General features: G+C 37.6%; 1 protein-coding gene across 1 annotated transcript in view; it reads left to right on the top strand.

The window, feature by feature from the left end:
- The first annotated feature begins 15,526 nt into the window (after nt 1-15,526).
- The window catches only part of SMARCA5 (SWI/SNF related, matrix associated, actin dependent regulator of chromatin, subfamily a, member 5), a 38,161-nt gene continuing 29,878 nt past the window's right edge, over nt 15,527-23,809 (top strand). The window contains exons 1-3 of the mRNA XM_043568151.1: nt 15,527-16,178; nt 19,612-19,686; nt 23,457-23,623. Of these exons, the coding sequence (XP_043424086.1) occupies nt 16,002-16,178; nt 19,612-19,686; nt 23,457-23,623 (419 nt within the window). The 5' untranslated portion in view covers nt 15,527-16,001. The remainder of the gene's footprint in view (nt 16,179-19,611; nt 19,687-23,456; nt 23,624-23,809) is intronic.

Genomic DNA, 23,809 nt, shown 5'->3' with positions numbered 1-23,809 from the left:
GCCTGGAGCCTGCTTCAGAGTCTGTGTCCCCCTCTTTCTCTGCCCCTTCCCTGCTAGCACCCTGTCTCTCTCTCTCTCAAAAATAAACACTACAAAAACTTTTTAAAAAAGTAAAAAAAAAAAGAAAAGAAAGGGTATTAGACATGAGCCCATGTTTACAAGCTGATAGCAAGGATCCAGGAAAAATAGCTATGATATTGGGAAAAGAAAGAATAACTTTAGGAGCAAACTCTTTGAAACGGCTACAGTTGGAATTCAGAGCCCAAGTAGACTTTGATAGGAGCAGAGATACCTCATGTAGACTTAAAATTATTCAACATTCCTATTTCTATTTCTCCTTTTGTTGGTTTTAGATTTCATGTTTTTCTAGGATTTTGTACATTTCAAATAAAATTTTCAAATTTACTGACAAAATGTTCATAATAAGCTTTAATCATTTCAATGCCAAGTGGCTTTGTAGTGATATTCTTTTTTCATTCCTGGTATTTTATTTGTCCTTTTTCTTTTCTTTTCTTGAAGTTTATCATGAAACTTATAATTATTAATGTATTTTAACCAAACATTTACCTTTTTTCTGGATAGGTGACACATACACATTTATATAGAAATTTTAAAAAGAAATTAATTTTCAGACACTTGAAAAGTATCTTTTGTTTTCTACTAAAGGGTACCTGCTCCATGTAAAAAACCACTTTTGAGTGTTTATCTGTAAATAACTTTATTTCCCTTGATTTCAATTAGTTACAAAAAAATCACAGTATCAAGGCCAGAACTGTGCACAAAAGAAAAATTAAACTTTGTATTATTGAGTGTAGATTCGTGGAGTGTAACAGGGGCTCAACATAACAGTGGCTTACAGAAGATAGAAGTTTATTTCTCTCTCAGCTAAGTGGAGCATGAGAAACTGTGCTCATCCTTCACTTACATGGCCACCTGGCTGCATAGGAGGATGGGAAATGGTGTCTTCACTCAGCATGATCACATGCCTAACTAAAATGAGAGTACTGGAGAATGGTTTTTGGAGAAGAACTCTAAGTCCATCATAATTACACATTTTAAAATGAACCTTCTCAGGTAAAAAATTATATAGGAACTAGTAGAGGTACCAAACTTTTCATTTTTCTTAGAATTAACCTTTTCCCACAATTATACACACACACACACACACACACACACACACATGCATGTATATATTATACATGTATAATATTACGAGTGTGTGTGTGTGTGTGTATGCATATACTTTGTAGTATTTATTTAACTTTTTATTGTAGGAAACCTCACAGCATGCATATATAGCATGATAATGTAAATAGCATTTTATCAACATTACCATTAAACAGAACCAGACTATTATTAGCGGAATAACACAAATTGGGTGACTTCCTGAGAGACTGAATATATGAACTGATCAAATATGACAATGTAATTCTGACCCACAAGTCTGTAGCAACCAGTCTGAGAAGCTAAACCACAACTTCTACAGTAATCTGCCCAGAATGATCAGGACTTGGTCAATACTGTCAGCTTCCCTATTTTTTATTTATTTATTTATTTATTTTTTGCCTCAAACTCAGGACCAACCAGAGAAAGGCAAACATTCTCCCCAAACCAATCATATAAGATGCCCTGCTTCTAGTTAGTTCTCCTCTAGCTTTTCCCTCCGACAGTCTCTAACCAGAGCTTATCACCGTGAAGTTTTCCACTCCCCACTCTGCCACTTTCCCACCATGCCAAGTGCAAGTGATGGTACCTAACTCCCTAACTCTCCCTTGGTAGAGAGTAGGCTCTGAATAAATAGCCTCTGGGTGTTCTCATCTGGGTGGCCTTCATTTACTTCTTCACTCAAAATAAGCTACCAGCCCTGAGCTAGAGGTTTCGTCTTTACTCTTATGCAATTTTGTCTAATTAATTGGCAATATCACACACTGGTGGTACAATGCTCTGCAAGCCACTCTACCTTCTGTGTCTGTTTCTCCTTCTGCAAAATGGGGACAAACATTACCCACTTCACAAGGGCTAACATGAGGGCCAAATAAGTCAGTACATGCAAAACTCCCAGACCACTACATGGCACAATACATGTGATAACAAATGTTAATTGTCGTCATCATCATCATCATCAAAGTCCAAGTCTTCTTTCATCTAAATTTTTTCTAACTCTGAGTACCTTAGGGATCTTTGTGAGTACAAATAAGGGTTCAACGATAAGTTTATGTTTTATTTTTCCACCCTGAAGATTGTGTAGTGTGTGGGTACATATACATGTGTGAACAAAATCAGTTGAAATTTGGGGCGCCTGGGTGGCTCAGTCGGTTAAGCGTCCGACTTTGGCTCAGGTCACGATCTCGCGGTCCGTGAATTTGAGCCTCGCATCGGGCTCTGTGCTGACAGCTCAGAGCCGGGAGCCTGTTTCAGATTCTGTGTCTCCCTCTCTCTCTGGCCCTCCCCCGTTCATGCTCTGTCTCTGTCTCAAAAATAAATTAAAAAAATGTTAAAAAAATTAAAAAAAAAACAAAATCAGTTGAAATTAGTCAATTAAAATTAGAAGACAAATTTATTAAAAGTACATATTGTTCTCTTTCCAAAATATGTCATATATATTTGTGGTGACTGTAGGGAGAAAAAAGTTCTTTTTCCTTCTACCTCTCAGGTTCTCTGGCTGGACGCTTGTAAAGTTAGATTGGCAAACGATAGATTAACAAGAAAAAAACCAAACAATTTATCAACATGCACAGGGCACATCATGCAGGAGAAACCCCAATGATGAGTAACTCAAAGGGGTGGTTAGAACTTGGGCTTATATAGCATCTTAACCAAAGAACAATACATTTGTAGAGAAGTGACAAGACAAAGAAAAAGTGTTCTAGGCTTTCAAGTGTGGCAAACTGTGAGAAGGTAATATATAGCGGGAAACTAACGGAGTAGGATATTTTTTGTGTAGATCCATCTGGGTGCTGACCTTTAGTCTTTTTCATAGCCATAAGACTTCCCTGGAGAGAGGGGATTCGCAGCACTCCTCATTTTTCAGATGTTTCTGCTTTTAGTCAGAGAAGAGAAGCCCTGGGATGGCTTTTGTGTGCATCTCTTGATTCACATTTACTTTTAGCTCAAAATAATCCTCAGGCTGAAGTGGTGTATTTTAAAGTGTCATGTTCTGGCCTCCTACATCACCGTGACACCTTGACCTCAGCTCTACTGTGGTAGGCCCAACCTCTGTTCTTCTGGATCAAACTTCATAACCCCTCCATCTTCTCCTCACTACAACCCCCATGAAAAACCTCACCCCTGTGTTCTGCTTAAAGCTCACTTCTTCCAGGGGGTTCCAGCAGGCAGTGGTGCTGTAACAGGAGCATTACCATGGAACATGGAACTTATCTAACAGGAGACTATGGCTTGAGGACTCCACAACGGTGTGGTCAAAACTCTCTTCGAGATCTGCTATAAACGGAATTCCTCCTTCCCAGCCCTCCACTTTACTTTCTTCTGCACAAGTATTAGCTCTGCATCTTCTCCTGAAGTTGCTCCCCGCCTGCTCCTACTTCCCCCCTTAGCAGGTATTTCCTACCCAATAAATCTTTTGCATGTTCAATCCTATCCTAGTGCCTGCTTCTGTGAGGACATGGACACAATATATAAATAAAATGCCAACCAGCTGGAAGATACCATTCCTAACACAATTTCCACCTTAAGGTTCTGATTTGGAATCAAAGTACTTAAGATTTACTAGTTTAGTAAGGGAAATTACAGCATCATAAATAACTACTTCCTTGTGAGCTTAACTAAAATCCAGAATTAAAATTCAGTCTATTTCCAAATATAATGGTTCATCAATTCAGAGTACTGAAAGAATGTAAAACAAGAAAATTCAATGGTAAAAGAACTTGGATTTTAATGGCCATGAAAAGGAGTGACCAAAGTATCAAGCAGCAGCAGCCTGCAAAGTTCTTATTGTCAAGGTCCTTGTGCGGTAATTCCTGACTCTCTTGCAAAAGAGTAAGTGGAAGCCTCCTTTGACATCCCCTCCTTCTCTTTTATTTCTGAATGTCAGACTTACAAAATCTCCACTTCCTTCCACTAGGTAGGATCTGAAGTGGCCCATCTTCCTAGGGCAGAACCAAAAGTTGTGCCATTTTCTTAAGAATGCAACTCAGTGGGTCTTCTGACTGGTAACAGAGACTTAACAGAATTTTTCCCCTTACATGCACCCTGGGACATCTACTATAGACAGAAGATAAAGTTCAACACTATAAAGAGCTTCTATTTTGAGATACATCAAAAACTGAAAAGAATTTTTTAGAATTTATAAGATACTGAGTTCTTATTGTCTTTCATGATGAGTTATTATAGAATAATAACTTCATACCTAAAAAGTTAAGAATCAAATTTCAAATGGGTGAAATTAATCTCTAGCTCTCACAAAAACATATTTCAAATACAATTTGGCTGAATGTCTTTCAAGTACCAATGAGCTTAGAATTGACACCTTTAATGAAATTTAAACTGTATTATAAAAATTAAAAAGATCATAGTGCTATGTAATGTGTACACGCACACACACTGAAATATTACTCAGCCATAAAAAAAGAATGAAATCTTGACATTTACAATAACATGGATGGAGCTAGATAATATGCTAAGTGAAAGTAAGAAAAAGACAGGCACCACATTATTTCACTCAAATGTGGAATTTAAGAAACAAAATGAATGAACAAACAAAGAAAAAGACAGACAAACAAACTTAAATACAGAGAGCAAACTGGTGGTTGTCAGGGGGAAGTGGGTGAGGGGATGGGTGAAATAGGGGCTGGGGATTAAGAGTACACTTATCATGATAAGCACTGAGTAAGGTATACAATTGTTGAATCACTATATTGTACACCTGAGACTGATTTAACGCTGTGTGTTAATTATACTTCAATTAAAAAAAGAAAAATAGGTGACTTAGTTGGTTGAGCTTCCAACTGTTGATTTTGTTTCAGGTCATGATCCAATGGTCATGGGATTGAGCCCCACATCGAGCTCTGCACTAAGCATAGAGTCTGCTTAGGTTTCTCTCTCTCTCCCTCTGCCCCTCCCCACTTGTGCTTTCTCTCTCTAAAATCAAAAATAAAGGGACGCCTGGGTGGCTCAATTGGTTGAGTGTTCGACTTTGGCTCAGGTCATGATCTCACAGCTCATGGATTTGAGCCCTGTGTCGGGCTCTGTGCTGATGGCTGGGAGCCTGGAGCCTGCTTAGGATTCTGTGTCTCCCTCTCTCTCTGCCCCTAACCCACTCACATTCTGTCTCTGTCTCTTTCAAAAAATAAATAAACATTAAAAAAAATTTTTTTTTAAAAAATAAAATAAAATAAAAAATAAAAAAATAAAAATAAATAAAAGTTTATTTTAAAAAAAAGACCACAGGGGCGCCTGGGTGGCTTGGTCGGTTAAGCGTCTGACTTCGGCTCAGGTCATGATCTCACGGTCCGTGAGTTTGAGCCCTGCTTCGGGCTCTGTGCTGACAGCTCAGAGCCTGGAGCCTGTTTAAGATTCTGTGTCTCCCTCTCTCTCTGCTCCTCCCCTGTTCATGCTCTGTCTCTCTCTGTCTCAAAAATAATTATTAAAAATATTAAAAAAAAAAGACCACAGTGCTGAAATGGGAACATTAGTAGGTTTTTCTATAAAAAATAATTTACTTTCTGTGGCATAGACTGTAGACATATGTTGGAGATGCCAGACTTTGTGTTGACCAGTCTCTTTTTAAAGAAAACCTGCCTCCTGAGGCACCTGGGTGGCTCAGTTGGTTAAGCTTCCGACTGCGGCTCCGATCATGATCTCACGTGGGTTCGAGCCCTGCATCAGGCTCTGTGCTGACAGCTCAGAACTTGGAGCCTGCTTCAGATTCTGTGTCTCCCTCTCTCTCTGCCCCTCCCCAGCTCACACTCCCTGCCCCCCCTCCTGTCTCAAAAATAAATAAACATTTGAAATTGGAATACAGATAGTAATCTATGAGGTACTACAATGCATAGCCCATTGGAATGCACTTAACTGGGAGCAGGGAAACAAAAAGAAAGTAGAGAAAGCTATCCTAGAGAGATGAAGGAGAATGGCAAAAATAGTGGTTACCAGCATGGACTTGAGTTGAATTTCAGTTCTTACACTTCATGCAAAATGAAGAAGAATTAACCAGTTAGGAGGCTACTTAACAGTCCAAATGAAAATATTTATAATAATCTAAGGCAGTGGTATATAGGGAAAAATGTGCTTCAGTGACAATTATGAATTATCTAGAGTGTAGAGGACAACACTCTAGGTATTCTGATTCTATGGGACTATTTTAGAATTCTAAATTGCAAATAACTGATACAAATGCAAAATAATTCTTATCCAGAGCAATGCAAATCCTGTCCTATTCAGTAAACAGTAAACTGACATTCCACCCCCACTGTGAAAGAAACTAGTTTTACCTCCATTTGTATGTTCCTGTCATCCTTCCTTTACTCCATAGAAATTTGTGCTGTTTTGACTTCCTTAAACTGGTTCTAACACCTCATTAATTGTTTCACTGTTAAGTTAAATAAAGCACACATCTAACATGCATTCTTTTTCAGATCTATATGAGATTCATGGTTTTACTTTAAAAAAGTTTTTTCTTTAATCAGTTTCAAAAGTCTTCCACCATGATGTCCAATGAATTTCTATTAGGACCAGGTAACTTGGTTCCTGGAGAAGTGCACCTCATGGGTGGGTTAAGCCCATGTATGTCTTTTCTTGGTTCTTAGAAGTGGATCCCAAACAACAAATTTGTGGTGCTGTTTTTTCTATTTAAAATTTACCTCTCCACTAATTTTGTGCTTTGTTTTGGTTCGTTTGCATCTGATAAACTTCTTTCTATTGGTGGCAGCAATGATTGCTGATTTGGTTTTATGGTCTGATCATTTGATGATTTCTCTAAAAGAATTAGGGTTTTGTAGAGACCTATTCTCTGCTGGGTGAGAGACAACAGAGTATTAGGTTTGGTAGTGTTTTGTATATTTATCTATTGTGAGCTCAAATCAATTAAGAATTTCCTGGGGCACCTGGGTGGCTCAGTGGGTTAAGCGTCGACTTTGGCTCAGGTCATGATCTCATGGTTTGAGAGTTTGAGCCCCGCATCGGGTTCTGTGCTGACAGTGCGGAGGCCTAGAGCCTGATTCAGATTCTGTTTCTCCCTCTCTCTCTGTCCCTGCCTTGCTCGTGCTCTTTCTCTCTCAAGAATGAAAAAACATTTTTAAAAATTTAAATAATAAAAAAAAGAATTTCCTGCCCAACACTAGGAAAAATACCTCTTTGATATTTGGACCAGACATTTACTGTGATGTTGTGTTTATTCTTGCTTGCCTTGAGGCCAAAATTTTAGAAGTGAAACTGTAAGCGCTCTCTATTTGTCTATAATTCAGAAAGATCTTTACTTTTCATCATGTGAATATGTAATGCTTTTCCATCTCAGGATGCTATTGACATGTGAGATCATAAACTCTGAAACAGTCCTGTTCTGATTGGTGGATAGAGGTAAATAAGCACTTACATGGATTGAATATTCCTAAAATTCCTAGAAAACAATGAAATTCTAATACTTTAAATGTGTTAGAATCTTAAAGGAAAGAAAAAGTTTCTTAGCAAAACTAACAGATAACTTTTGAAGAAGGCAAGTTCACAAAATTTAAGAAAATCTCAAGCAAACAAAAGTAGTTCAATATTTTTGGTTTAATAAGTTCAGCTATGTCTTCTCTGGCTTATCACTGTTAAGTATAGTACAAGTCTGTATCTTATTCTGGTTGGGAATGTTCTTTCTAAATTTACACTGGTTTATTGATCAAATAAGCTAGCATTACTTCCACTTAATCTTTAAGATTATAAAAAAATACAAATTTGTGTTTAGCCAAATTGAATCATTAGTCTCATTTTCAATAGTAGTTACATTGTACAGTATGTTAGCTTGGAGGTAATTTCTTTAGGTGACTTAAAACTTTGGACTTCGGTGCACCTGAGTGTTTTAGTTGGTTAAGCATCTGACTTTGGCTCAGGTCATGATCTTGTGGTTCGTGGGTTCGAGCCCCGGGTTGGGCTCTGTGCTGACAGCTCATAACCTGGAATCTGCTTTGGATTTTGTGTCTCCCTCTTGCTCTGTCCCTACCCTGCTAGTACTGTGTCTCTCTCTCAAAAATAAATAAAAACATTAACAACTTAAAAAAAAAACCTTGGACTTATATTAAATTACTTTTCATTGGATGTTGAAATCATTTCTAAGATACAACACTAAAACATTGATTACTAAGCATAGTTTTTAGTTTATATGCTTCTATTTGTATTTTAAGTGCTATAAAGAGGTTATCACTGAGGGCTTGTTAATAAATGTACTTATTTTTGCCACTTAGAGAAGCCTTATAAAGGATGTATATGGCTGTAAAATATCATGTTATATGTATTCATGAGTTTTGTCGGTCTGCTAAAATGTCAGTGTATGACATAGAGTTTATAATTACTTACTTCTAGTTTTGTGTGAAATAAAAGTTACTTTGGTTAAAATAATAAAGTAATACAAGTTACAATTAATACAAATGATTGAAACTATACCTAGGAGCAATAGTTTCAGAGACATAATTGTGCACATGCTTTTGTTTTTCAAGGAAAATATTTTTTCCAAAAGCAGCCATTCTCAGAGTTTTTTGGTCTACAAACTCTATACTACATTTCCACCAGCAATGTATGAGTGATTCAGTTTCTCTCTATCCTCACCAGCATTTGGTGTTATCATTATTTTTTATCTTAGTCATTCTGTTAGGTGTGAAGTGATATCCCATTTGGTTTTAATTTGCATTTTTCAAATGGCTAATGATGTTGAACATCTTTTCATGTGCTGATTTGCCACGTGTATATCTTCTTCGGTGAATTGTCTCTTCATTTCTTTTCCTTGTGTTCTAAATAAACTCTTTGCTTTTCTATTTGTTGAATTTTCAGAGTTCTTTGTATATTGTAGATACTCATCCTTTGCCTGATATGTATTTTGCGAATATGTTCTCCTACTCTGTAGCTTGTCTTCTCATCTTCTTAACAGTCTTTCACAAGAGCAAATCTTTTTTTTTTAATTTTTTTTTTAACGTTTATTTATTTTTGAGACAGAGAGAGACAGAGCATGAACGGGGGAGGGTCAGAGAGAGGGGGAGACACAGAATCAGAAACAAGCTCCAGGCTCTGAGCTGTCAGCCCAGAGCCCGACGCGGGGCTCGAACTCACGGACCGCGGGATCGTGACCTGAGCTGAAGTCGGACGCTTAACCGACTGAGCCACCCAGGCGCCCCAAGCAAATCTTTTTAATTTTGTGATTTGGTTTATCAGTTTTTCCTTTCATTGATCATACTTTTGGTTTCAGTTTAGGAACTCTATGCTTAGCCTTAGGTCCTTAGTATTTTCTTTTTTCTTTTTCTACAAGTTTTTTTTACAGTTTTCTGTTTTACATTAAATGTATCATCCATTTTCAGCTAATTTTTGTACAAACTGTGAAACCTAGGTCAAGGTGTTGTCTTTTGTTTGTTTGTTTTTATTTATCGATGTTTCTCCAGGACCATTTGTTGAAAAGCCTATTTGCACTGAGTCCACATGTTCATTGGTAATTTATAGAAATACAGTTGAGTTTTGAATGTTTATCTTGTATCCTGAACCTTGCATAATTCACTTACCAGGCATTAAGATGTTCTATGTAGATTTCTTGGGATTTTTCTATGTCAATAATCATGTCATTTGCAAATACGGACAGTTTTATTTTTCCTTTCCAGTTCTGTATTGAATATTAGTGGTGTGAGCAGATTCTTGCCTATTTCTGATCTTAGGGGGAAAGCATTCAGTCTCATCAAGCATAATGTTTGCTGTAGGTATTGTGAATGTCCTTTGTCAAGTAAGAGGAGGAAGTTTCCCTCTATTTTTTTCCTGAGAGTTTTTATCATGAATGGGTGTTGAGATTTTGTTAAATGCCTTTTCTGCATTGGTTGATATGATCATTTGAGTTATAGGCACATAACATTAGTTGACTTTCAAATATCAAACCAGTCTTGCATCTCTGGAATACATTTTACTTGGTCAGGGTGCACAATTTTTTTTATATATTACATAACTGTATTTGCTAATATTTGGTAAGCATTTTTGTGTCTATATGCATCAGTGATATTTCTTTTCTTTTTAATAGTGTCTTTGTTTGATTTGGTATCAGGGTTATTATAGCAGTGTCATAAAATGAATTGGGTAGTGTACCCTCTTCTATTTTCTGAAGGAGATTATGTAGAATTGGTATAAAATTGTGCAAAAATATTTGGTGGAATTCTCCAGGATACTATCTGAGTCTGGAGATTTCTTTTGGGAAATTATTAAGTTATAAATTTTATTTCCTAAATATTTATAGTGCTATTCAAATTGCCAATTTCATATTGTCTGAATCATGGTAGCTTGAATTTTTCAAGAAAATGGTTTATTTAATTTAAGTTGTCAAATTTATGTTTGTGGTAGTCCCTTGTTATCCTTTTGATGTCTTCAGATCTGTAGCAATAAGTAAGTTCTGTTTCATTCTTAACATTGGTGATTTGTGTACTTTGTCAGTTTTCCTAGAAACTGTCACTTTTTTTCTGTTCAAAGAACCCGTTCTTTGTTTCATTTTATTTTATTTAAGTTTTTATGATTTAATTTCATCAATGTCTGCTTCCGCCTTTATTACTTCCTTCCTTTTGCTTACTTTGGATTTACTTTGCTCCTGTTTTTCTAGGTTTTTGAGATGGAAGTTTAACATTTTTTTTAATGTTTATTTTTGAGAGAGAGAGACAGAGACAGAGACAGAGACAGGGAATGAGCAGGGAAGGGGCAGAGAGAGAGACACAGAATCTGAAGTGGGCTCCAGGCTCTGAGCTGACAGCACAGAGCCTGACGTGGGACTCGAACTCACAAACCCTGAGATCGTGACCTGAGCTGAAGTTGGACACTTAACTGACTGAACCACCCATGTGCCCCAAGAGAAGGAAGCTTAGATTTGAGACTATTCCCTTTTCTTGAATATAAGTATTTAGTACTATAATTTCCCTCTCATCACTTCATCTGTGTTCCACAAACTTTGATATATTATATTTTCATTCATATCAATTTACTTTTTTTTCTCTTAAGCCCTCCTCTGAGACCCATGGATTACTTAGAAGTGTGTTGTTTAGTTGGAGATATTTCTTGTAACTTTCAGTTATTGATTTCTAGCTCAATTCTGCGGGTAAAGAACACACACTTCTGTATGATTTCAATTTTTAAAATTTGTTGAGGTTTGTTTCATGGCCTATCTTGTTACATTTTCTGTGGGTTCTTGAAAAAAATGTGTATTTTTCTATTGTTGTGTGGAATGTCCTATAAATATCAGGTAGATTCTGCTGGTTGGCAGTGTTGTTGAGCTCTTCTATATCCTTGCTGTTTTGCTGCCTGGTTTTTTTTTTTTTTAACACTTTTTTAAAGTTTATTTATTTTAAAAGAGAGAGAGAGAGAGAGAGAGAGAGAGAGAGAGAGAATGAGCACATGAGTGGGGGAGGGGCAGAAAGAGAGGGAGAAGGACAATCCCAAGCAGGCTTTGGGCTGTCAGTAGGAGGCCCTACAAAGGGCTTGGGTCCACAAACCAACTGTGAGATCATGACCTGAGCGAAATCAAGAGTTGGATGCTTAACCAACTGAGCCACCCAAGTGCCCCATTGCTTAATTGTTCTACCACTTATTGAGAGATGCTGTAGTCTTCACTTATAATTGTGGATTTGTTATTTTTTATTTCAGTTCTGTCAGTTTTTGCTTTCCATATTTTGCTGTGTCGTTTCATGCATACATATTTACAATTGTTGTATTTTCTTGGTAGGTTGACACTTCTTGGTAGATTGACACTCTGTAATTTTCTTTGCTCTGAAGTCTACTTTACTTGATAATGATGTAGCCACTCTTGCTTTCTTTTGAATAATGTTGGAAGCATATCTTTTTCCATTACTTTCAGTATTTTGAGCAAAGGTATCCCAAATTTCTTAACCATAGTTTTGACCATAGTTAATTCTTTTGAAAATATTTCAGGAGTGGTAGTAGTTAAAATTTAACTTTGGATTATATTTAGCTTCCTAGAGTATTTTACCTAGAGCAAATTCAATAAAGAAGAAAATATTTTTCACAAGTAGGAAAAAATGTGCAGGGAACTTGAATTTTTAACTTGTATGCAGTAAGGAAAAGGTAACTTTAAATGATCACATAAGTATATGTATAAACGCCTAATGGATACAAAGTCACCCACTGTGTGTTAGTAACCAAATATGAGGAAAATATACTTAAACGTTATTTATCTTTTTTATTTGGAGCTGAGCTAATGTTTTTGTTTAATCAAAATGTTCTTACATGGCAAATGACCCATGTAAGAGAATTCTGAAAAAAGATACATAGAAGATGTGATCATTGGTATCTTGTGTTGGAAATCTCCACAGATACAAACTCAATCAATACTGTTTTATTATTGTCATGTAGTAACAGACTTTATTTTCTTAGACTTTCACAAAATAAAATAAGTATGTGACGAAGAGAGGCTCAGCATTCCTACTTTGTCCTTGATAAATGTAACTCCTTTCTGTTATCATTCAAGGCCAAAATGTTGAGTCCTGGCTCTTGAGAATCTTTTGTCCTCTGGCAACATCTCTTTGTTCTACTCTCCAGCACAGAGCATGCTGTTCGGGTACACTAAATCTAACAGAGGAAATTTTAGGTGTAAACAATATATATTTGCATATTTGAGATAGAACACTGACATGTTTTCACATTATGACATTCTATTTCTGGGAACATGGTTAAAGCAGCATTTTTTTTTTCTGGAATTTTCTTGACATGATTCATCTTCCCTTCCTCATATTAAAAAAATTAGATTACCATCCCTCCAACTGGACTGATGCTTTGGCTTATGATTCTTCAGGATTTGAATACCTAACACTTGAACACAGAGCTCACTCCATGTCAGGCACTGTATTAAACACATTACACACACTATCTCTTTAATTTTATGATGTCATTGCAAGAATATTACCCCAATATAAAGTTGAGGTAATAATAAAAAGATGAGAAGACTGATTTCAAAGAAGTTCAAAGATAACTTGCGGACATTCATGCTGCTACTAAGTTCTTGAGCCTGCATTGGAATCTATGTTGGCCTGACTCCCCAGTTACCTTCCTACCACTATACTAATCCATGCTATACTATCAGTTCCAGAACTAGCTATTACTTTAACCTACTAGTCTTTGAAGAAAAATAGGTCTTTGTGATTTGGCCACCAGATAAGTACTACATGCCTAACTTAGCTAATGTCCCTATAGCTCAGTGTCCAGGCATCCTGTGTTTTCTGCAGCTTCTCTCTCCTCTTTCTCTCTGCTTCCAGATCCTGCTCAAAATTTCTCTGTCCCTAATGTTAGATTAGTGGATTTAAACGTTCTGTCTTCTCTTCCTCCTTTCTTCTAAGTACCTTTCCTCTACAATTCTTAAGATTCTTATATAGCTTTCATATGTTCATATGAGAAACTCACAGTATAAATGCACATGTTAAAATACAATTGTCATTTTAAAGGAAATTTTGCTTATTGCTTTTCTTGCTATTTACTGCTTTCCTTAAACAGTTGTCTGGCTTAGGAACCTTCCATTTATATACTTCAGTATATAATTTTTAGAGTTTTCAAACCAGGACCCAAGATAGTTACCATCACTATAGAGTAGAGAAATATACTGAATACTAAACAAATGTTATATTCTTCCTACTTAAAAATACTAAATAAATTTTTGTCAATACCTACTTGTTGCATGTCTATATGTCAGGTACCACCCTAAACACTACTACCTTTTACTCTTCCACCCAAATCTTTTTAGGTAAAAGAACATTTTAAAAAATTAAAAAAAAAATATTGTAGCGAGAGCAAGAGTGCACAACCAGGGGAAAGGAGCAAAGGGACAGAGAGAGACAGAGAGAGAGAGAAGAGAGAGAGAGAGAGAGAGAGAGAGAGAGAGAGAGAATCTTAAGCAGGCTCCTGACTTGGGGCTCAATCCCATGACTCTGGGATCATGACCTGAGCTGAGATCAAGAGTTGGATGCTCAACTGCCTGAGCCACCTAGGCATCCCAAAGAATATTTTTTAATATTAAAAATAAGTTTTCTCAGTATAATAATATAGAAACCCATTTTAGAAAAATAAAAAATACAAACAAATAAGACTTAGGAAATATACACCAGCAATACTTTCAATACTTTGATGTATATCCTTCCAATTTTTATCTATATTTTTGAACTGTTAAATTTTTTTCAATTAACACCATGTAATAAACATTCTTCTATGTTTATCATTGCTAAACGATTAATTTTGTGGGTGTACAGCATAGTTTTAAAAACAGTTCAATGTTGAATTCAGCCTATTGCTAGCTTTATGTAATTATATGTGAAGACTATGTTGAATGCCATTGTAGGTATTTCTGTCATATATCCTTAGGCAGTTTTTTACAGTCTTAGAAATAGCATTTCTAAGGGACTGGTGGACATTTTCTAGATCTCAAAGAATTATCATTTAGTTAAAAGTTTGTAGTCTTTGCGTTCTAAGGAGGTCCTTCGTGTATGAAATTTAACATAATTAACCAGTTAGCTAAAACCTTAATTCTTGAAAAGCATGTCTCCTCCATTCACTGATGGAATACTTGACAGGGGGATGCAAAAATGAATAAAACCTTGTGCAGTGCAAGTAATAATTTACTGTAATATGCAGATTTGTTATCAAATAGAATACAATGTGCTTAAAATCTGTACTGGATGGATGCACTAAGACCCTTAGGCTGTGTTGAGAGCCTAAGGTAGTGTACAAAACAGTGGTTACTTGCAACATTTCTTAATGAGAAAAGAATGTATTTTTTATTAAGTATTTGGTGGTTGAGGAACAATACAACCCACCACCTCTCTTCCTTGATTACTCATGTTTCTCACTCAGAAGGCAGCGTGCACAGTTTGCTTACTTTTAGCATGTAAATTTGGAGGCAATGTACCGAAGTAGAAGAAATTTAGAAATGACTGATACAGCGAACATGGGAAGACCAAAAAAAAAAAAAAAAAAAATCACACTAACGGACAACTTTCCTGAGAAAACAAACAAGATGTCACTTGGGATAACCATAACGTGAACACTACGGTGTCATGCCATAAGCGGAGGCGGTACAAATGTTAAAGTCAGCAGAGGCCTCCACGTTTCAACAGACGCCGCAAAACCTGGGCAAGTTTTCAGGGGGTGACACCGACCCCGGCCAGGCCCAGAAGACAGGGCAGATGAGGACAGCCGTTAGGAACTGCGTTCGCGTCACGCCGGGGAGCCGACGCACAAAGCTACGTCCTCAAGCTCTCCCTCGGGGCCCCGCCCACTCCTCGTCCTAGAGCCCGCTGGGGGCCCAGAGAGGGCGTGGCCAAGGGTGAGGAGAGGAGACCGCGCAAGCGCACTCAGAACCGAGTCAATTAGCCAACTATTAATCTCGCGAGGGTTGAAAGTCGGTGGCGTAGGTAGTTGTCCTGGATGCTGGCGAGATAGATGATTTCTACCAGAGGAAGAAAAGGAGGCGGCGAAACTAGTTCCTCGCGTCGGTCTCTTTCGCTTTCCTTTCCCCTTACCCAACCCTCCGCCCTCCCGTAAATTAACCCGCCTTCCCTGACCTCGGTGACCCAGGTGGCCCCGCCCACTCTCGTCGACGTGATTCCCGCCGTGAGGTAAGCGCCGGTCGAATCCCGAGCCCCGCGGAAGAGGAGGAAGACGAGACCGGGAGGCTGCTGGGCAGGGCTTAGGCTCTTAGCTGAGCCGCGGCGCAGGGGCGCATTCGGGTGGTCCTCTCGCACTTCCGTCAGCTCGTTGCGACGTAGCCACCCAGGCCTAGGCCTCCTCATCTCTGCCGGGCCTCTGGCAGCAGCGGGTGACGCAGACGGAACATCATGTCGTCCGCGGCCGAGCCTCCGCCACCCCCGCCTCCCGAGAGCGCGCCTTCCAAGCCAGCAGCCTCGGCCGCCGGCAGCGTGAGCAACAGCAGCAACAAAGGCGGCCCCGAGGGTGTCGCGGCCCAGGCGGCTCCCTCTGCGGCCAGCTCCGGCCCCGCGGACTCCGAGATGGAGGTGAGGGTGGCTTGTGGCGCGGGGAGAGCGTGCAGGGGGGCGAGGAGCTGGTTCCCTCGCCCAGATTTTAGTGCTCAGACGCAGAGCAGTACTCCACCCCTTCGGCACTCAAACTCGGCCTCAGACCCTTTGGAACCGGAATGATTCTTTCACCCTTGCGCCCTTGTGCTTAACCTACCCACGCCGACTCCTATGGATTTCTGGCATTTCACATTTACATTACTTATTTCTTTAGCGAACCTTGCCAAATCTTCGACCCCTTTTATTAAACAGATGTTAGTGATTACTGAGGCAGAGAGGGATCTACCCGTTTTTGTTTTTTTGGTTTTTTTTTTTGTTTGTTTTTTCCCGGTGGACTCCCATAATTCCCTGGCCCATCTGATTCTTGGTTTTAGTTTCCACTAAACTTGCGGAATGGGCGAGGGAGATGCCCCTTAGTAGTCAGGGAAGGATGCACCGGGTGGGGAAGGCATTTAAAAGCTGCGCATCCGAGGATTCAGGCCTCCTTTTCTTAATCCCGGTCCTTGTGGGGGCGGTATCTGTTCTGGGCAGAAACAATGGCTAGAGCTGGATGGCCGAGTGCGCAGTGGGGATAAGCGGGGCGCAGCTGCTCCTGTGAAGGGAACGGAGGCTCCTCCCAAGCACTGTTCCTTTGGGAGGGAAGCGACCGAGGTAGCAGCAGCCGTCGTGGACGCCCATTTAATTTTGAGTCGGGGGATGGATGGGAGGATGGATGAATTGATGAATCTGGGGCGGTTAGCTTTCAGTCCAGCGCAATTCCTCTTTTGAGGCCTTGGCCTTTTTTATTCACTTATTTTTTTATTTTTTGAAAATTGGTACCGCTCGCTGCCGAGCCTGCTTTAAGGACTGGGGTCGGCCAGGGTATGGTGACAGTGCTGCGGGGGTGGAAAGTTTGGGGAGTTGCCAGGCGGGTCTCTTGGGTATGCTCCAAGACTGTGCGATGTCTGGGAACAAAGTGATTGCTTGCTCCTTCCAAATTTTATTCCTGGCCTTCGATCGGTTTTGAGATATTTTAAAGTCGTAGCCCAAAGATTTCTGGGATTTTTCCATCCTTAAGATACAAGGGGTGAAGGTAATACTGCTCTAAAAAAAATGATCTTTTATGCAGTATTAACAAATCAGTAAATGGAAGTGCAGTTTACCATTGAAGCGTTTTTGGCACAGCAGAGTTCTATTTGGGCACCCAAGGTCTAATCTAGAGTGAAGTAACATGTTAATGGTTTATGAGCGAACTTTTAGTGGTGAGGGTAGGTTTTTGTGCAATAGAACATTGATATCCTGTACTTTCAAGTGATTTTAGATCTGTTTCAAATTCCTCACTAGTGTTGCCTTACTTTTCTTACTTAAGGTTTAAAGTGGTTCTTCGGATTACTAGGGCTGTTTAACTTGGATTCCAGCTCCATGGTGTGGGGGTTTGAAGATCCGTCACACTGAAAGCAGTTGTGTGTAAATGGACAATTCTCTGGACAGTGCTGTCCATAGTTTCTGTAAGCTTCTCAAAAGAGTCTCCATTCAAATTTTGGAATAACAACCAGTGTCTCACTAGAGATGTTATTTAAATATCAGAAAGAGTAATAAAGCCTAATTTGGCTTTTATTTGCTGTTTTTAAACTAAAGTGGAATTTAAGTATGGACATTCGTGTTTGATAGCCAGTACCAAATGAAGTCCAGGGTATTTTTATTTGCTCTTTGAGGAAATTAGTCTTCTGATAAGTAGAACCTGTGGTAGAACCCAGGTCTGGCTCTGAAACTGATCCATTTCCCACATATTTTACTCTCATATTCTTGCAAGAAGGATGTTTGACAATTTCATTTCTTGAAGAATGACAGTTATTTTAACCTTCTCAGTACAGGAACATTAGTAATTTCATCTTTCATAAGTTTCTTCACTGACTAATTTTAGCCTGGATTTTTTTTCTCTGCATGTTATAGTGTGATTAAAAAAATTTTTTTAAGTAAATGTACTTTCAGTCTTTTCTGAACTGAATTTGGAAGTCATTGAGGTTCCCTGGTAAAAAACAGATTTGAGCAAAAATATGTAATATATTTGGCAGTCTTAAATGCCTTTTTCTTGTTTGAAAGTAGAATTTAAGGTGGGTGTTTTTCAAAATTAGAAAACAAATGAAATCTTGCATTCACGAACTTTTTTTGACAAGGCTGATCTTCCCAGAAATGTTAGCTAGCTTTCACATGTATTCAATTAAGTTTTCATTTTTGCTTGGATACTGATAAGTCAAGGGAGTAATTCCAGTTTTTGTTTATTATGATCTTTTTGGAGTTGTAGATTGAGCCTATCTTTGCCTTTTTTCGCTATTGACTAGACTGATTGATAGATAGGTACACTAAATGCCGACAGACTAGGCAGATAGACACACTGTGTATGTGTGTCATGTGACCTCAAGAGTCTTGGAGTCCAAATCCCCCCCCCCTTTTTTTTTTAACTATGGAAGAAATAATGACTACTATTGGAAACCACATTTTATTTTTTTAGGGTGTATTTGGCCTCATCCAATACTATTTTGTGAAGTAGCCTTACAGGTGGCTTTATCCTTTTTACTTGTGGAAACCAGAGATTTGTGATGAGCTTAAGTTACGGTTACACAGGTACCTAAAGCTCTTATCAATGAAGTTAGACTAGAATTTAGGTCATTTGACCTCTTTACTACTCTACCACCTCCAGCCCTCCCAACTTTTTAATCACAGGTAGCTTTATTATAATACATAGTACCAAGCCCAGATTTGTACATTGTTAATGAAAATTATTCTTTTACCAACTATTCTTAGTTGCTGTTTTGATAGGTGAGTGGAACTTTGCAGTATAGTTGTTGCTGTATTTTGTTTGTGGCATTTTGAATGTCAGGGTGAATAAATTCACAAGATAGGATATTTACTACCAATTTAGGAATCAGATTGTTAAAGAGTATTTGATTTAGGATGCATGAAATTTTTTTATGTTTTTCCAGAAGATGGAAATCAGCATGACTAATGATGCTTATTTCAGGTTTATAGTTATATACAAGCAAGGTAGATACTGCAGTTTTATAATTAAAAAGGAACATGATTTCTTCATAGTATATACTATTTAATTTGGTTTCATAATTATTGAGTAAAAAAAGAGACAGATTTGTTGAAAGTTATTCTTTTATTCTAGGATGATGTAGATCATAGTCTTGTGTTGTTTAAATCTTGGCCAGTAGCCATGTAGTTTACATATTTGGGTTAAATAGGTTGTTTTCATCATGGCGTTTAATTTCATCAAGATATCCTATCAGGTTAGATAACAGCCATTTGAGTATCTAGCAAGTTTGCAGTAGAAATGTATTACTTAGAATGTGTTTTCAGCAGAAATTAGTTTAATAATGATGTGTTGACTATTTTTGAAGAACAATCCATGATTTTTCTTTCCTACCAGGAAGTATTTGATGATGCATCTCCTGGAAAGCAAAAAGAAATCCAAGAACCAGATCCCACTTACGAAGAAAAAATGGTATGCTCTAGGTATATGAATAGAGTCTATAATTACTTAAATTAAGTGACTGAATGGACCAAATTTCTGCATTTAATTTTTATAGTTGAGGTACAGATATTCAGTTGAAGTGTGTGTAACATAGGATACTGTAACTTTTGTTGTTTGCATAGTACTTCTATACAAATATAGAAGTACTACATAAACGCACAAAATAATATCATATAAATATTTGGGTTATTTTATCTCCCTTTATTTTATGATTTAGTATCAGAGAGTGGGGAGAGTAAAAGACCAGAGAAGTAGTTATTCAAGATGTGTGTATTCTGCATCTATTTACCATTGTACTCTAACATTTCTTCTTGAATAGTTCAATCCTTGTCATTGGTTTTTTCTTTTCTTTTCTTTTCTTTTCTTTTCTTTTCTTTTCTTTTCTTTTCTTTTCTTTTCTTTTCTTTTCTTTTCTAAGGTTTTATTTCTAGGTAATCTCTGCGTCCAATGTGGGGCTTGAACTCACAACCCCAAGATCAGGTGTCAAATGCTGTATTAACTGAGCCAGTCAGGCGACCTCATCATTAGTTTTCTTTAAACTGAATTCTTCTCAATATTTACCTCTAGCCCAGATGCTTCCAACCACTGTATTTTCATTTTTTGTTGGACATTTAAGTCCCTTTGGTACCTCTTACTTAGGAATATCCAAAATTGAATTTATTCTGTGCCTCACACATATACTTAGTGTTATCTCAATCAATGACAGTTCCTCTTAATATATACCCAAGCTGTCTATAGCAGTACTTCATAATTTTAATAATCTTGCAAGTTAAACATCATAAATACTTCTCTTTTTCCCTTATTGCCCTAATTCATTTTTCTTCTGTTGCATGGGTTATTTCGTTGGCTTCTGTATTTGCTTCCTTTCTTATGATCGGGCCTCTTCCAGATCTCTTCATACATTTTTCCAAATTTTTCAGTCTCCTAATCATTTCCTTTTTCAACATCATGGTCTTGACTAACATTTTCTTTTTTTAATCAAGCTCCCCTGTCATCTGCTAGCTCCTAACTATAGGTAAGTAAGTCTCAGTATCCACGCTTTATTCTTGAACCAAGGATACTGAATACTACTTGAGAAAACTGAATAATAGTGCTGATTGGTACCAAAATAAATTTATGGTTTTTACTCTCAGGCTTTCGGTATTTATTGCTCAACAATCCCATTTAGCCATTTTAAAACTTTACTTACTATTCTGGTTAAACTTTCTATTCCATTTCTGCCACAGCCTTATTTTCAGTCTTCCTCCACAAAGAATTAACAGGCTTTTCTTCAGTTTATTTCCTATTTCCAAACATGTATGGCCTCTGCTACCCTGTGTCATTTCCTTTTGTTTCAGAGAGAGGAACTGGTTTAAAGCTATTGATTTTAATCTTCCATTTGATTTTATGATTCATGTCCTTCAGGTTCCTAATCTTACTCTATTTTTACTTTTTAAGGATCTGTTTTTTCCCTTTAAGATCTCACATCATTTTATGTTAATATTTTCATTCACAACCAAGGTCTTTGCCTGTTTTTCCCTCAATGTTTGCCATAGTTATTCTGTAAATGTTGTTCTGAACTCCTCCTTGGTTCTTTGCAACTAGTTTATAATCCTACTACTACTTGAATGAATGAGTAGTGAGAATTTTGAAGTCATTGATCATGTGTAGAACTATGGTGAACTCTGTACTTAATTCCTTAAGGCTGTAGTTTCAAAACTTGATCATGCAGATCAAGTTTTGGATATTTTTGCTCTGATGGGTTGTGAAGCACTTTGAAAATCTTAAGACATCTAGAGCCATTAAAGGTTTTTGAGCATTAGAGATATGTGATAAGATCTAAGAATGGGGGTGGAGGGGACCCTCTTCTCTGTTGAAACATCATGTCTTAGGACTTTTCTGGTCATCCCCGTTAAAATTTTAGTGCCATTCCCAGTTCCTTTTATCCTGCTTTATTTTCCAAGCATTTACCTTCTGACCATCTTAAATAATGCCTTATGTTTATTTTTGATACTGGAATTTGATGAACAAATGTGCCTTTTCTGGTAGATACACAAAAGTAGTTGCTGAATTGAAAAGCTATTTAAGAAGATAATGTTGATTGAAAACTTTGGAAGAAGTGAAGAATACTTAGTGATTTTTAAATACTTCAGAATAGCACTTCCCTTAAAATGTCTAGCTCTGACCTATCTGAATTAATTTCCATAGCTTAATTTATCTTGATTCCAAATATAATTACAATAAGTGAATAGATTTTTTTCAGGCCCAATATCTGCTAGTTGCTTGCCTTTTTTATTATATACATATAAAGAAATGAAATACTGTAAAATACGCATAAGTATATTATCAGTACTTTAAAATAATTTTTAATCTTCTTAGGGTACCTGGGTGGCTCCGTCAGTTAAACATCTGACTCTTGATTTCAGCTCAGGTCATGATCTCATGGTTTGTGAGATCGAACCCCACATCGGGCTCTAGGCTGACAGTGCAGAGTCTGGTGGGGATTCTCGGTCTCCTCTATCTCTCTCTGCCCCCTCCCCCCTTGCATGTTCTCTTGTGCATGCTCTCTCTCTCTCAAAATAAGTAAGCTTAAAATTATAAAATAGTTTGTAATTTTCAAAAACAAAAAACTGAAGCTTGTCTTCTATAGGAAATTATCATGGAGAGAAGTATGCTGATTTCAGTGATCTTAAGTTTTTTTGGTTGAAATTCTTCCATTCTCTTAGTGTGGTAATAGAGAAGATTTCAAATGGCAGGTGTTAGAAATGAAAGGAAGAAATAGTATTAATAACTGCATTGGGTTAGTGAGTATTTCATGAACTTAATAGTTTTTGTTTTAAAGTAAGCTCTGTGCCCACCCAGCATAGGGCTCGAACTCATGACCCTGAGATTAAGAGTCTCGTGCTCTACTGACTGAGCCAGTCAGGAGCACCTTAAACATTTTCTTTCTTTCTTTGTTTCTTTTTTAATGTTTTATTTTTGAGAGAGAGACAGAGCATGGATGGAGGAGGGGCAGAGAGAGAAGGAGACACAGAATCAGAAGCAGGCTCCAGACTCTGAGCTGTCAGCACAGAGCCCGACGCGGGGCTTGAACTCACGAACCGTGAGATTATGACCTGAGTCGAAGTCAGGTGCTCAACCGACTGAGCCACCCAAGCGCCCCTGGTCAGGAGCACCTTAATAGATGTATTTCAACCTGATGCCTTTTTAAAATTTGGCACAGCTTAACCGATGAATGACCAACACATTTTTTTCCATTTCTGAATAAATTCACTTCTTTGAAAACTGTTTTAATTTTTTAATGTTTTTTGGTCAACCAAATTGCTGTATAATTGACACACAACAGTTTTAATTTTAAGTTAATGAGGTTTGGCAAATTTATGCAATTAGTTAGCCACCTTATAGTCATGATGTAGGACATTTTTATTATCCCGCCCAAAATGAGCTCTTGTCCTTATCCCCTTGAACACTCCAGATGAGCTTTCTATCTCTAGCTATAATTTCGTGTAAGTAAAATCATAGTACACAGTCTGTGTTTGTCTTCTTTCACTTAGTATAATGCTTTTTTATGTGTGTGTGTGTGTGTGTGTGTGTGTGTGTGTGTGTGTATATAAGGTATAATGCTTTTGAAACTCATCTATGTTGTTGTATGTCTCAGTAGTTCCTTTTTGCTGAGTTTATTGTATAGGGGAATGTTGAAGCTTTGATTTCTGAAGTTGTATTAATATTCTGATAAAATGTGTCTTAAAAACTTTTTGCAGCAAACCGACCGAGCAAATAGATTTGAGTATTTATTAAAGCAGACAGAACTGTTTGCACATTTCATTCAGCCTGCTGCTCAGAAGACTCCAACCTCACCTTTGAAGATGAAACCAGGGCGCCCACGAATAAAAAAGGATGAGAAACAAAACTTGCTATCAGTTGGCGAGTGAGTAAGAGTTTGTATTTCATAGTTGAAACAAACTTATTTTTGATAATCTTTATTAGAAACATTAAAATCACTTCATTAAGAATTTACTTCATTAAGAAAACTGTTTTAGGGCTGTTACTTATTTGGCCCCAGTTGTTGGCTTGATAAGATGTAGCCATATGTGTATAAATAATTAAGAATAAT

This window comes from Prionailurus bengalensis, chromosome B1 (assembly GCF_016509475.1).
Source record: "Prionailurus bengalensis isolate Pbe53 chromosome B1, Fcat_Pben_1.1_paternal_pri, whole genome shotgun sequence".
Taxonomy (NCBI): domain Eukaryota; kingdom Metazoa; phylum Chordata; class Mammalia; order Carnivora; family Felidae; genus Prionailurus; species Prionailurus bengalensis.
Note: the sequence above shows the minus strand (reverse complement) of the source record. Positions and strands in the feature narration are given on the sequence as shown.